The sequence below is a fragment of the Excalfactoria chinensis genome, chromosome 3, assembly GCF_039878825.1.
Source record: "Excalfactoria chinensis isolate bCotChi1 chromosome 3, bCotChi1.hap2, whole genome shotgun sequence".
Taxonomy (NCBI): Eukaryota; Metazoa; Chordata; class Aves; order Galliformes; family Phasianidae; genus Excalfactoria; species Excalfactoria chinensis.
Genome location: NC_092827.1, coordinates 32,253,697 through 32,268,990, shown reverse-complemented (window position 1 = coordinate 32,268,990; position 15,294 = coordinate 32,253,697). Strand labels below are relative to the sequence as shown.

Genomic DNA, 15,294 nt, shown 5'->3' with positions numbered 1-15,294 from the left:
TCCTTTCACATTTTTATTCTGGAGTTGGAGGTTGCAAAGACAAATAAGGAAAATGGTACGATACAAATATTCTTTCAGCTTTCACTTCTGGTGTACTTGTATCCCCGTAAGCTTGGAGTGCTAAACTTCTATATCTGTGTGGTGAAGAAGAATGTTTTTGTCTGTTCAGAGCAGCCGAGATCATTTAGCATTTAGCTGAAGGTTTTCTTCTGTGTTCTGTGTAAGCAATCACAAATGAAAAGAGTTGCATGTCCGTGTTCTGTAATATAGCTGTAACTTTGATAGCTTGAATGAGTTCACACCTGACACCGATTTCATGTCTGCGTGTTAACGTGATGAAGTTGTTTGTTATGTTGAAGAGATATAATTATGCTCATAAACAAGGGATAAATGTTGGAAAAGTAGCATCTTTTATTCATATCCAAATAAAAATATTTTCACAAGCCTGGTGTAAAAGTAACAAAAACTGCATTGAGGGAATATTTGAAAAATATCACACTTAATGTTATCTTTACTTTTTTTCGCTGGCTGTGTTCCACAGCACTGCATTTACTAAATGTGGTTTCATTCAACTTTCACTGCAGTCATGAACTTTCCTCCCTTCCCTCTGCTCGATATCCATAATTATATACTGTTATCTAAACTTTGGAAATTCTTGCTGATCATGTGAGTTGTGGGTACAAACGAGAGCGTGATCAAATTAGATTGGATTATCTTGAAGTGAATTTCATATTTCCGTTGATTTCTGCAAAGAAACTGGAAACACTTTTCTCCATTGGCAAAGGCCTGGATTTTAGATGTACAGCATTGAAAACTAAACTGTTTTGTTCAGAGGTTAAATGCAGAAAAGCTTCTGAGGGCAGATACATGAAATAGCACCTGAAAATGACTTCTAGCAGCACTTCCTAGTAAACATTGCTAACCAGTCACCTAGTGTGCATTTATAACTTAGTTGCTTTTATAACTGGTTGAGTTTAGCCTTCTCTTTGCTTCCTATATCTTTCTTAAAATTATTGCTCTAGGAAGTATTTCCTTTCTTCCTACCCTTCCTGCCTTTACCTCTCCTATTTGCACAGACACCTCTACTGTTCATTACCTGTTGCTGCCAGACTGTGTCTTCCTCCTCTCTGCCTTTAGCGATACCAACTAGGTGGACTTATCAGGCAGTACATGCTCCCACATCCCCCATATCATCTGCTACAACAGAATGGTTGGAAAGGACCTACAGAGACTGCCGAGTCCAACTTGCAATTCTTAGTTATGCCAGATAAGCTAGCAGTCTTCTGTACTAAATTCAGTAAGCTGAAAACAAGCTTTTGCTTTGCAGATAGCAGGAATGTATCCCACACTATCCCAATGTGTTTTTTGGCACTAACAGGTGGTGGGTTGTTCACACAACTGGGTGCAAGTTATTGCATCTCTGTTCTTGTCTTTTGAAGTAACTTGGAGGACTATAAAATTGTTACTGCTAATTGGTATGTGTAGTTTTTAATGTGATAAAGCAGATACTCTTTCAATACTAAACACCTATTTATGAGGCAGTGTTGCTGCAGATCCCATGCCAGGTTCTGGTTTGATTCACGCTGTTTTTGTATGGGCTAATATATGTTCCTTCATGTTTATTTCTAAACATTCTAAGGAGGAAAATGGGTTTAACAGGATTGAATGAGTGTTTAAGTTTACATTAATCTTGAATTGTATTGTATGCAAGGCAGTAGGTAGAAGCCCAGTAAAATGGAGGCCAAAAAGGAGGTCAGAAAAAAGCTAATAAAGATATATTTTAGACAATCATTTTTTCAGAAGAATCAAAATGTTGAGTTCTTCACTAGTGATGAATGAAAAAACTCATTGAGGAAATCATGCAAACTGCAATTATTTAGCGAGAGAATTCATATTCCTATGGGATTTTTATTTCAGCATAACCAGACTCCAGAGTCTAAGACAAGGTTCTTTTCAAAGTTACAACATCGTATTCCTTTGGCAGTTGTACATGTACTGAAAGTATTAATTTTTAGCTCAGATGAAAAGCAGTCACCTCTTATTTCACAACAACAAAAAGCAACAGCTTGTGACTTATTTTTTCCTACTTCCAGTTAAAAATGCAGAATTTTTACAGCAAGCTGCCTTAGAAGAGTACGGGCCAGAACTCCATGTTGCTTTGAGGAGCCGAAGAGATGAACTTCACTACTTAAGAAAACTTACTGAACTTCTTTTTCCGTATATTTTGCCCCCCAAATCAACAGAATGCAGGTATAAAAAGTATTTATTTATTTTTAAGTATATGCATACAATATAGTACTATAATTTTAGGGGCAACAGAATGAATTCCAGAGTTATCCTCGTGCTCTCCTTATCCCTTTGCTTGCATGTTCAAGGGCAGCGCAAGCCCTTTGTTTGTGAGTTATTTGATCAGTGTTGGAAGTATTGCAACATACTTAAAATGTGTTTTTAAATGATAAAGTATTTCCCAGTACAATGTAATGTTATTAGCGACTTTATTCCCTTAAAAAATGTCATTCAGTGCTGGTACTGATTTTATTTGTTTATTTATTTGTTTATTAATTTTCAGGTCCCTGGCACTTCTTATAAGAGAGATTCTGCCTGGTTCTGTTTTCCTTCCCTCTATGGATTTCTTAGCTGATCCTGTAAGACTTTAAAACGCATAAGTGTAAGACTTTAAAACGCATTGTGTGCCCCGGTGGCGCAGCGGTAGAATTCCCGTCTGCAACACCAGGGGGCCCGGGTTCGAATCCCCCCTGTGGAGCAGGGGGTAGAAGTGCCGCTCTGCTACACAGAGGGCTCGAATCCCGGGAGTTGGACTCAATGATCTCTAAGGTCCCTTCCAACTCGCACAATACTATGATACTATGAAGTAATGTTCATTTATTTAATATTAGGGTTTTCATCCTAAGCATATTATGATAAGGCAAATGACACTCAGTAGCTTGCTTGCTGTGGGCTTTGTCTGGGTTAAAGAGAAGGAAACTTTGCGACCGATGCCTTTGTTCACCACAACTGCTTGGGGCATATAGCAGCAGGACAAGGGGAGATGACTTTAAACTGGAAGAGGGTAGATTTAGGCTAGATATCAGAAAGAAAGTCTTTACTGTGAGGGTGGTGAGACACTGGAACAGGTTGCTAAGTGAGGCTGTGGATGCCCCCTCCCTGGAGGCATTCAAGGCCTGGCTGGATGGGGCTGTGAGCAACCTGGTCTAGAGGGAAATATCCCTGCCTATAGCAGGGGGGTTGGAACTGGATAACCTCGAAGGTTCCTTCCAGCTCAAACCATTATATGATTTGATTGTTTAACTGACTGAATTGATTAAAATAGAGCATTAGTATGATCTCCTATGTAGTTTCAATGAAGGACTACAATTCCCATCAAATGGAAAATGGTAGCATAAGCACCCTCAAATTGATGTAACTATATTTATGCAAGAGCTCAGTTAATTGAGCTCTAGCTGTATGCATCTTCAGAGCAGTTTAAGTAATCCAGCCTTTTAGCACCTGTATTAAAACTAATTACTTTGCCCTTAATTCTGTAAATTAGAAGATATTTATTTATAAAAGTAGAATACTACCATCTTTGACTTTCACAGAATCACAGAATGGTTTGGGTCAGAAGGGGCCTTTAAGATCATGTAGTTCCAGCACCCTTCTATAGGCAGGGACACCTCCCTCTAGACCAGGTTGCTCAAAGCCCCATCCAGCCAGGTCTTAAGCACCTCCAGGGTGGGGCTATTGACAGAGTCTCTGGACAATCTGTTCCACTGTCTCACCACCTTACAGTAAAGAATTTCTTCCTAATATCTAGCCTAAATATATCCTCTTCCAGTTTAAAGCCATTTCCCTTCATCCTGTTGCTACCTGCCATTATAAGAAGTCCCTCCCCAGGTTTCCTTTAGGCCCCCTTCGGGTACTGGAAGGCTGCAGTAAGGTCCCCCTGGAACCTTCTCTTCTGCAGGCTGAAGAGCCCCAACTATCTCAGCCTGTCCTCTTATTGGAGGTGCTGCAGCCATCTGAACATCCTCTGCAGCATTTACAAATAATTCAGCAAACTATAAGCAGAAGATACTGTGACTGCGGAAATATTAGTAGTTAGATCTGTTCTATCAGCAAAAATACTTTGCAGATCTTTCCACCACTAAGTGAAGAATGTTTCTGTGCAAATCTTGTAGGAAATTCCCTAACTTGTAAATAATGTATATATAGACTTAAAGTATTAATATGACTGTAACACAGTAATGAAAATATTTCCATCTAGTTGAGTTTCTTTAATATTAAATTTCTATGATGTTTTCTTGCAGGACACTGTCAACCATTTGTTGCTCATCTTCATTGATGACAGTCCAGTAAGTACTAACAAAGCTAAAACGAGAGTAGTTTATTTTCCTTTTAAAGAAGCTCTCTTACCCAATTGCTTTCTCTCTTTTTATTTTTTTCCTGCAGCCTGAGAAAGCAACTGAACCTACTTCTTCATTGGTTCCATTCCTGCAGAAATTTGCAGAGCCAAGAAATAAAAAGCCATCTGTAAGAAGAGGCAATGTTTATTTGCATTGCTGTTTTGCCTAATTGTTTTACTTTACCTGCTGCTTTTGTTCTACAGCTCTTTGCTTTTTTTTTTTTGTTGTCATTGAAAGTTTGAAAATTGACGGGTTTTGGTTTTGTTTTTGATGTCCCATGAAGGTCCTGAAACTGGAATTAAAGGAGATTCGAGATCAGCAGGATCTTTTATTTCGATTTATGAACTTCTTGAAACAGGAGGGAGCAGTGCACGTGCTGCAGTTCTGCCTGACTGTAGGTAAGGCTACACGTTTGTGTTGAGCTGCATTTGATGATCTTATAGGGTTTTAACCATTTGTATGTTTAAGTGAATACCCAGTCACAGAGTGAGGCAGCATTGTTGAGGAAGAGATTACATTTCAGGGTCTGTATTTGTTTACTTAAGTACTGATTCTTGAATGCTAATCTTGGTAACACTGATGTCATTGTGGACTTCAGGTCTTAATTATGTTTCTGTTTATTGATCAAGGTTGTACATTTACAAATAAAGTGTTCCTGTAAGAAAAAACTTTATAGCTACAGATACAATGTGCAGCTGTGTCTTTTAAATATGTGGTTACTGAGGTATTTCTAAAATGAGCTCTGCATCTTGAATAGATTTTCATGTTTAGACCTAAAGCTTAAAGCAAAGAGTAGAAACATAGCAGGAACAGTAAAGCTGCTGACACCCCCTCCTATTCGGTAATCTTGGTTGCGATGTATGCATTTGGTTTTACTGTTAGATGACTGTTGATGAAAAGCATCTCGCTTTCCATTCATAAGCTTTTCTGTCAAGTTTCTGTAATTTAGGGTGGTTAATGTTTTTTTTGTGAGGCTTTTTTTTGTGTTTTTTTTCCCCCCCAATGGTGGTTAATTACTAGCTTACCAGCGTAATGCTTTTTTGTAATTTGTTTTTTTCTTTTTTTTGTAATCAAATATTTCTGTGTTGCATAGGAAACAATGGTTCAGCCTTTGTATCCCAGGTCCTTATATACAGCAGCAAGATGGTTTTTTAGTTTCTTGTTTTTTGTTTTTTAATTAGACTTTATCTCTGAAATACTTCACAAGTAATTACTGTATGAAAGTAGTATAAGGAATCTGTATGCATGCACTTCCTTTGGGCTCAGTATCCTTCAAATGTGTTGACTGTTTGTCAGGAAAATCTCTTCTCCTCACCAAAAAAGAGCTAAGTGGTTGCCATTTTAATGCTAGTGCTATGTATAGGTCTCTTCTCACTAGTGACATGTGACAGGACGAGGGGAAATGGCCTCAAGTTGCACCAGGGCAAGTTTAGGTTGGATATTAGGAAGAACTTCTTTACAGAAAGGGTAGTTAGGTACTGGAATAGGCTCCCCAGAGAGGTGGTTGAATCGCCATCCCTGGATGTGTTTAAGAGCCGTTTGGATGTGGTACTCAGGGATATGATTTAGCAGGGGGTTTTTAGAGTTAGGGTACTGGTTAGGCTGCGGTTGGACTTGATGATCTTCAAGGTCTTTTCCAACCTGGGTAATTCTATGATTCTATGATTCTATAGAGCAGTGTCTCAGCCAATAAATTGTCTAGAGATGCTTCTTCTAGCAGGAAGGTTACTCAAACCTTGGCTATTGCCAATGTTACAGAATCACAGAATCACAGAATTGTAGGGGTTGGAAGGGACCTCTAGAGATCATCGAGTCCAACCCCCCTGCCAAAGCAGGCTCCCTACACCACGTCGCACAGGTAGGCGTCCAGGCGTGTCTTGAATATCTCCAGAGAAGGAGACTCCACCACCTCCCTGGGCAGCCTGTTCCAGTGCTCCGTCACCCTCACTGTAAAGAAGTTCTTGCGCACATTCGTGCGGAACTTCCTATGCTGGAGTTTCAGCCCGTTGCCCCTAGTCCTGTCCCCACGCACTACTGAAAAGAGACCAGCCTCGCCACTATAGCTCCCACACCCCAGGTATTTATAAACCTGGATCAAGTCCCCTCTCAGCCTTCTTTTCTCAAGGCTAAGATGTTCAAGGCTAAGATGTTAGCCTTTTCTCAAGGCTAAGATGTTTTCTCAAGGCTATATGTTCAATATTTTTTAGTAAACTTTGGAATTTTCTTATGTCTAATCCTCTTCTGTGTTTTTAAAGATGATGAGACTGTATATTAGCTTATAAAACAAAGAGTGAGAAGTAGTTTGCTCAGGTTATGCTGTCTAAATACAAGCAGAAATTGCACAGTAATTGTGTTGAGCACATGTATATATTCTATGTTGAATTATTGTGTTGAATATACACAATACATATAGCCAGAGGAAATTCATTTTCAAGTTATCCTGATATTAAATATATTGAAATTATTAAGATAGGATAGAACTGTCAAAAGAAATAGCAACATAGAAGGTGGATGATTAGCTTAAATGGCTGTTCAGGCCCTTCATGGGTTCATGGATTTATCCTCACTGTGATAAGGAATTATTTGTAATGCAGTTTATTTTTAGGAATAATTTTAATCAGAGTGCAGCAACTCTGACATTTTGAGATGTCTTCTGTTTGTTTCAAAGCCGTATGAATGACCGTATCTGCTGGAAGATGAATTGATTTTTATGCTGCTACATGTTTGCCAAGTTGTATCAACAAATGCATTTTTTTCCTTAATTCTCAGAGGAATTCAATGACCGAATATTGCGGCCAGAACTGTCGGATACAGAAAAGATGGCTCTTCATGAGGAAGTCCAGAAAATTTACAAAACCTATTGCCTGGATGAAAGCATTGACAAAATTAGATTTGACCCTTTTATTGTGGAAGAGATTCAAAGAAGTAAGTTCGAATTTGGAAGGAATGATGTAACACTGAAAGTTAGACAGCATTTGACAGGACTAATTTATCTAAACATGTTCTCAGTCTTCTGTTGTAGCTGTTAAGACGTGTTAACCCCTTGCTATGCTGTACTTAAGCCATATTTTATCAGTTTATTTCTGTTTATTACCTGTTGGACTTGTATTAGCTTGCAATGCTGTTTTTGGGGTTTTTTTTTAATAATTTTTCTGTAGTTGCTGAAGGTCCATATGAGGATGTTGTGAAACTTCAAACCATGAGATGTCTTTTTGAAGCTTACGAGCATGTACTTTCTCTCCTTGAGAACGTTTTCACTCCTATGTTCTGTCATAGTGATGAGGTAAGTCTGAAAGATTTAAAGAGTAGTCCTAAAGCAGTACTGTTGTTTTCTGTAGTTGTATTTATAGGACACACTGTTTATGAGCTGCACACATGTGTACCTGAGAAGTACATCTTCATTTTTCACCTTGCTCTCAGCTCTGACATCTGCCAGCTCTCAGAAAACTAAATTTATTCTAGTTCAACACAACATCTACAGAATAAAAACAAGAAAAAAACAATTTTGATGTAATAATTTCCTATACAGCACTGCTACTACAAAATCCCATTCCTTCCTCCACTTTTCTTACAATTGCAGGTTTGGTGCAAAAGTTATCTTCTTAATAGGCATAAAATACTATTTAGAATAGATTTATTTACTTGATAAAACTCAGTGATGCTTAAGGTTATGATGGTTTTATATAAGTTCAATTACAACACCTGAAAATCAAGAGTATGATCTCCAGAAGATCATTCTAAGCAATTTGATAAGCATTTAAAATTGTTCTATGATTAATGAAGAAAACTGAGCTCTGAATACAAGTTTAGATAAATAATGTCATCACACTGGTCACGCAGCTGCTTCTAAAGCCTTCTAATAGACAACACTGTAAACATAGAAGTTGGGACTGAGTTCTCATCCCCTTTGCAGTTTGTGTGTATGAATCAAGCTGCTGGGCTTCTTACATTTGTTTGAGGCAGAGTATACTGACTTATCCTAGAGTCAGACCTTTGCTTTGCTTACATTCCAAAAATGGTATTGATGATCACTTTCCTTTAATAGCTATAATGCTTCAGGTGCTTGATTTTTAACAAGGAAGGAGACATGGATTATACCACTTAATTTTAGACTTTAGTTTGGCTTCTATTTATTCATGCTTCCTTTAATCACAAGAGGATGTAACTAAAGTAAGTTGTTTTGGGAGCATGTATTGCAAATTAAGTCAGTCCTTTTCTAGAAGAATGTAGCTGCTAGATTATGGTCAGCTTAACAATGTTATTGCTGAGTAGCCCTTACCTCCTAGCTAGCCCAGTGCTTTATTCAGTGTTTTATTTCTCTCTGTTGTAGTACTTCAGACACCTTTTACGAGGAGCAGAGTCGCCAACACGCAATTCAAAGTTTAACAGGTATCTTTGTTTAATTGTTTTATTGTTTTCCAATTGAGAGCTTCAGTTTATTAAACCGGGAGTTTTGCTGCTGATTAATATTAATTTATGTGAATTTTTACTGGTACGTGTTTTTAAACTGCCAAGTTGCATGCTGAAGGAGTAAGCAAAATTTCTATAGGCTGATATAGATATAGACTTCTATATCTTTGCTTTACAAGTGTTTTACAGAAAAGAATTTAAATTGTGATTTAGACTTCAATATTTTTAAGGGAAAAAAAGGAAAAATAAGTGTACAAGTGAGAACAAAAATAGAAAATCAACATTTTACTTCCACACTATACGTGACTGTGCATTTGCATGCTGTTGTGTTGTGAAATGCTGTATCGCCTTCAGTCCTTAAAGGAAAACGTGTAACCAACTTAGTCATGATATGAGAATTCACTTTAATTATGACAAGAAAGGTTTTCTATTCCTCCTGGGTCAAGTGTGTGTTTATGCCCCCCAGCTATCCTCATTCATGGTAGAAATGTAGTGTTAGAAGCCTCATTTCTGTGTTTGGGCTATATAATTGCTTACCAACTTCAGGCTCCAAAAGCCTGTAGAGAAGAGTAAGCAACTGTTCTGGTGTGAATGGGATCCCTTCCACTGTGGTGTTGGAGCAAGTAAGAGCTCTTCTTTTCTTGTTTTTTTCCACTGCTCTGGATAGCTCAGTCATGGAAAAGCCCAGTTCAGAATTAATTTTACACTCTAATCAAAGGAAGGAAACATTTAGTAAAACATTGTATAATTTGGATTGGGTTTCTTTTTGGGATGAAATAAAATTCACAGTGCTGTAGAAAATGCTTGTGTTTATCTTCTTAGATTACCTTCTGTGGGAATAATAGCAAATTGTTTAACAAGTTCTACACAGACACACCTAGCAACAGCCCTCTTGACTTGTAGTCTACTATGAATTTTATATAACATGAGATCCCTTTCTTCTCTCCTAACATTCCATTTTTCTCTTGATCTGTGACATCTATTTGTAGTCTTTGTAGTCTCATGAGGCCAAGATTCAGGCTTAAGAGTAGTGTCTTCTCAGACTGGTGGTGACAAACTTCTGTTGACTAGTGAAAAAGCATACAAGGCATCTTGTCCAAGTTGTGTTTGTCCCCTGCATTATATTTCATTAGGATTATTGACATTAAACCACATTCCAGCATTTTTCTTGGATATGGCTACCTGGTTTCATTCAGACCTAAAAGTCTGCCCTCTGGTATCTTTTCTGAAGTGGTCCATCTCAAGAATGGAAGTATCCAGTCACAATCTAGTCAAATTAAGGAAGTATTTAGGCTGCATTCTCAGTGCTTTGCTTTCCAATACAGAAAGAGTGAAGTTACAGACAATCCCTGCCCTACCTAGAGTTTTTAAAATAAATCTCTGGCTACAAAATAACCAAATTATTCTGTTTGGGGAAGGGCTGTCACACTTCCTGGAGTTCAAGCAGCATTACTGAAAACAAATCTGGTTCACCTTTTAGAATGATTTGAGCGCCCTGAGTAAATACTATGGTTTATGATAAGAAATAGTTTGTTCTCGAAATGATGCTTAAGTGAATATTCCCACAAAACAAAGATCCTGTCTCAAAGCTGTTTGCTCATTGCTTTGGATTTTCCCTCTGCAGAATCTGCTATGAATGGTCACTGCCAGAAGAAGTAGAGATTACTTGTGGAATTACTCCAAATGTTATTCATGTGCATCATGCTTTTTCTACCCTCCTGTAGCTTTAGTCCCAGTTGAGAGAAATTACAGGCAAAGTGATGAGTTTTGTTTCCCGCATCTTTGATTTGAAGTTTTGCAAGAGCCACTTAGCATGTATTGCATTGATACAGTTGGCTAAGAAGTCTGAGATCAAGTAGTACATCTGAAATCGCAGAGGAATGAATATGTGGGCAATCTGTTGAAAGATTTCAGTTATCAAAAGACAAGGAAGTTATTATTAAGCAGCAATTTCTAGAGAGTAAAGCGAAAAAGTAGGAAGAGGAGGTTATCAATGCATAACTTCTGTTTTTAATCACTTTTTTAACTGTACAAAGCAATCCTAACTTGTACAGACATCAGTAATGTCCCATGAAAACTGCTAAGGTCATAAATGTCACAAATATTTCTGGAGTGTAAAGAATTCATGCAGGATATCTGGATGACCAGCGGTTCAACTCTGTCATTGGTATTTTCCACCTACTAGTTAGTGTATGTGGCCATGCTTCCCAGGCTTCTGGGTAGATATAGACCTGCTTTGGTTTTCTACACACACCTGGAACATACAGAAGAATAGAATAAAATAGTTCAGTTGGATTTTCAGTGATCAACTAATTCAACTGCCTGACCTCTTCAGGGCTAACCAGTGTTAATGAGGGTATTGTCCAAACTTCTTGAATACTGACTGGTAAGGGGGGGCATTTGATACCTCTCAGGAAAGCCTGTCCCAGTGTTTGACCACACTCACAATAAATATGTTTCTCCTTATATGTAGTCTGAGAAAAAGTATCCCAACTTCTCATCACTGGGTGAGCAATGAAATTAAAACCTTTTTCAAATGTAGGTCCTAGTAGAAGATGTAAAAATTTTGAGGAGTGATTAGGAATAAAACCTGCAGAATTAAGCAGCTGTATATGTTATAATAGTTTCTCTTAGTCATAATCCGTTCCAATTTGCTAGGACATGCTTCCATTTTCACAGTTATCTTGCAGTGTCTTTTATCATGGTGCTTTAGAAAGCTGTACCTATTGTAAAATACAATGTGAGTATTTTAATCCCATAAACTATGATGTTCCTAAAATCATTGAATCATTAAGGTCAGGAAAGACCACTAAGGTCATCTAGTCCAAGCACTGACCCTACCCCACCATGCCCACTAATTGTGTTCCTCAGGGCCACATCTGCAAGTATTTTGAACACCTCTAGGGATGGTGAATCCACCATCTCCATGGGTGAACCGATGCTCACTGCGTCAGTTTGTCCAGAGTTCAGTAGCTCCTGTGAAATAAAAACGCAGCATGTGCAGTGACTGTATTTATGGTCAACCTGATTAAACATTTCAGCAAGAATTAATGAGTTAATGGCTGAGGGATTGGTTCCGCGTACCAAAATAAAGGCCAAGTGAATTAGAGTCCTATGTGAATTTTTAATATGGATTGCAGAAGAACTTTGATACATGCCTGGCACTGCAATTAACTTTAACAATGAAAACCAGCATAAGCAGCTACTGATTTAAAGAAAATCCTTCTTTAAAATGAATCTTAAAGAACATACTAGTAACAGGGGTTTTAAATTTGAAGGTCATTGTGCTGATGACGTGTTCAAGCACCATTCTCATTTCACTCTGTAAGGATTTTAGGTCAGAAACTCTATTCTACCATAGTTGTATTTAATGTGTAGGGATGGTCCAAGTCTACTCAGTTTTGTTGGGGTAGGTCTGTTGAGCTTTTTCGTTGTTGTTGTTTTCTTTTAACATAATTGTCACCTGGGCTCTGAGGTAATTTGTGTGCCTGTTGTTGCAGAAGTAGCCTGAGTTTGGATGACTTCCGGTAAGTCTATCTAACACTCAATGAATGTTGTGCGTTAGTTACGTTGCGTCTTATCATGACTGCATCACACAGACTTTATAACAGCAATTAATCATCCATTTCACTTTTTAAAGTGTGCCTTCTTCAGACTAAGCGTTTGTCCCCATGTTTTCTTCGCCATCGTATAAAAAGTGCTTAATAACTAATTTTCACAAGTTTGCGGTATATTAATATTCATTGCTGTTAACTGTTTGCTCACTGTTGTTAATTTTGGAACACATTTCATAACTTGATGTATTTTCTGCCTGTGATTGCTGGCTCCTCTGAAGCCTTCCATAATTTTCTTTGCTCCACGTTTCCAGATCATGTTTGAGGTTTTATCCACTTATCGGCTTGTTTTGCCTGGCACTGCTGTGTTCAATAGGACCACTGCCTGCCATTGCATGCTCACGTAACGATTTTATAAGTATTATCATATTTAAAGTCAAGCACCATGCTCCAAATTAATCCTTTGCGCAGCCCTTCTTTTGGCTGCTGGAGGTTTGATTACGACATATCCTGTTTTTTCAGTAATTCTCTTTATTTGTGCTCTAGGTTGTCTGTTGTCACTCATTAATGCTTTAATTGCTGCTCAGTGATTTTTCTCATTATTTATGCTTCTTCTAATACATGCTGTCCAAGCTCAGTATCTTTTCATTTGGAGCTTTTCCTAGTATTTGTCAGCATGGACCTTGGTATTTTATATATTACTCATGCTATTCATGAGGGAGCATTAGCAACTTCATTTTACAGATTAGGAATCAAATTCATGGAAACTTTTAATCTTTCATGTGCCAGTTCAGTGCACCAGAGTTACAATTTGCTAGTGTGCTGGGCAATTAATAACATTTATAGCTTTCTCTGATTTTATAGCAGCTCTGTGCACTCAGTGTTTCTATCGATCAGATGTATGGATTTTAGTCAGCCAAAAAAAGAATATGGTACTCTGATTTCATATGCATGTAAAAATCCAGTTTGTCTGATAGCTGTGACTTGTCCGGTACTGCCTGCCCCACAGAGCAGCATTCTTCACCTGCATAGCCCAGACTGACCACTTTATATGGCAGATCCTATGGGATAATGACTTTGCAGCCCTCCATCATTAAAGGATGCTACAGTGCAGGATGGCAATAACGCAAACTTTGTTCTGCAGTTCCTAGCTCTGGATTGATTAGCGATAACAATTTTTAATGTTACACATGTGTGAATTCTGGAGCTTTAAAAAAAAGAATAAATGTAAAATCCAACCTGCTGTCATCACATCATTCATCAGAAATGTTGGAACTTACAGAATCTCCCACCCAGAGCCCTGCCAAGAAAGTAACTAGATTGATGGTCTAGCAGTGCTGTTATGTAGATCAGCACTAGAGGGAGTGGGATATTTTCCCAATTAAAGTTTTCTATGTTATGTGTTGACAGTAACAAATCGGCAAGTCTTGGTGGACTTCATTTCTGTTCCAAACTGGCCACTGCCTCTCCTTTTTCTTCTTCCTTGCCTTGAACCTGGCTATATTCTAGCCCCATTTCTTTCCTTTCACCTACCCTGTGAATCTATGACTTTCCATCCTGACTCTTGGGTCTTTTATGAATTTTGCTAGCTTCAGAAGTTTGATCTTCCTGTTATTTTCCTGTCTACTAACTTCCCTAGAATTTGTCCATGCTCATCTATCTTATTTGGCTTGTGCTTTGTTTAAGTATTTGGCCAAACCAGTCCAATGTTGTCACCATTCTTTGCTGTGTGTCTGTGTCGCCTGTAAGTCACCAGTTTATTTTAATTGGTACCTTTAACTGTGAAGACAATCCTATCCTAGTCCATCACTGTATAACTGCTCCAGCGTAGTTCTTGCTTTGCAGTCATAAGGCACGTGCCCTACCTGTGACAGGTGCAGCTGTATTCTGCCTACTGCTACATCATTATCAGTGAAAACAAACCTTCCCCAATCTGAAGTTCAGTGGTACTCTACCAAGTCAATGAACTGGTACAAAGCAACATTCGTAATCTTGACCACTGCAAAAGTTTTGTGCAAGATTGAAAACATCTTTGAAAGCCAAGCCAGGGCTCTAAAGGATTAGGCTTTTAGGAAAACTGTTGAATATGGTTTGTATTTTGCTGTCCGTGGGCTTAAGGTCCTTGAACAAGATTCAGATCTCAAATGTGGAAAAAAAAGTTCAGTAACATGTAGAAGTTGATTAAAACTGAGTAAGATTGTTCAGGCATGTGTTTGTGCTGTAAACTTTGGTTAACAGAGGTGGGAAAGATAGCTGTTGTCTGTCTTTGTGTTGGAGCTGATAATAACCAGATAGGACTTGGTGATGTCAGCATGGTTCTAATGCTTTACCTGTGAACTGCTGAAAAGCAATACTGATTTTCCTTTTTCTTCCTTTAGAGGAAATATATATATATATATATTTGGTCATATAAAGTATTGTCTTTTGAATCTTAGTAATCTATAAAATTATTTTGAGTCCTTGATTCTGCAGTTCACTGTATTGGCTTTTAAATTGCCTGTTAGCTGCCTGTACTGAACTGCTGTAAGTAGTTTCAGGTCGATCGATTCTATACTCAACATTTTTCTTTCCAGAATTAGTCATGACTTGCTTTTCTTCTTATGGAGTAGTCTTTGGTGTCAGGTCTTGTAAGGGCATAAGAATGCTATAAAAACTGTTCTCGGTATGGAGTGCTATTCATGCCCAGACTATCTTTCTGTAACATGTTTCTTACTGGATGATTTATCATGAGTTCCCTTATTTCTTAAGACTTCAATTCTTCATCTTTCAGTCAGACTGCCTCTTCAAGCCAAGATTTTTCAGTTACATCTGTTTTGTCTCATGCTCAGTCTTGTTCCTTGCTCGTTCTTTCTGTCTGTCCCTAAGGCTTAAAAGTCAAGATCTCACATGCTTGTAAAAATCTGGGATGTTTATGTAGAAAAGTGCAT

The 15,294-nt window shown here is 38.1% G+C and overlaps 1 protein-coding gene across 4 annotated transcripts in view; it reads left to right on the top strand.

Moving 5' to 3' along the window:
- The window catches only part of SNX14 (sorting nexin 14), a 51,881-nt gene that overhangs the window by 13,177 nt on the left and 23,410 nt on the right, over positions 1-15,294 (top strand). For 3 of the 4 annotated variants that reach the window (XR_011902999.1, XM_072330858.1, XM_072330860.1), the window contains exons 8-16: positions 2,094-2,250; positions 2,570-2,645; positions 4,308-4,352; positions 4,450-4,530; positions 4,687-4,801; positions 7,173-7,328; positions 7,562-7,686; positions 8,734-8,792; positions 12,314-12,340. Coding sequence is in view for 3 of the 4 variants with exons in the window: in XM_072330858.1 (XP_072186959.1) it covers positions 2,094-2,250; positions 2,570-2,645; positions 4,308-4,352; positions 4,450-4,530; positions 4,687-4,801; positions 7,173-7,328; positions 7,562-7,686; positions 8,734-8,792; positions 12,314-12,340 (841 nt within the window). In the remaining variant the exon portion in view is untranslated. The remainder of the gene's footprint in view (positions 1-2,093; positions 2,251-2,569; positions 2,646-4,307; positions 4,353-4,449; positions 4,531-4,686; positions 4,802-7,172; positions 7,329-7,561; positions 7,687-8,733; positions 8,793-12,313; positions 12,341-15,294) is intronic. The other variant, XM_072330859.1, reaches the window with a different exon arrangement.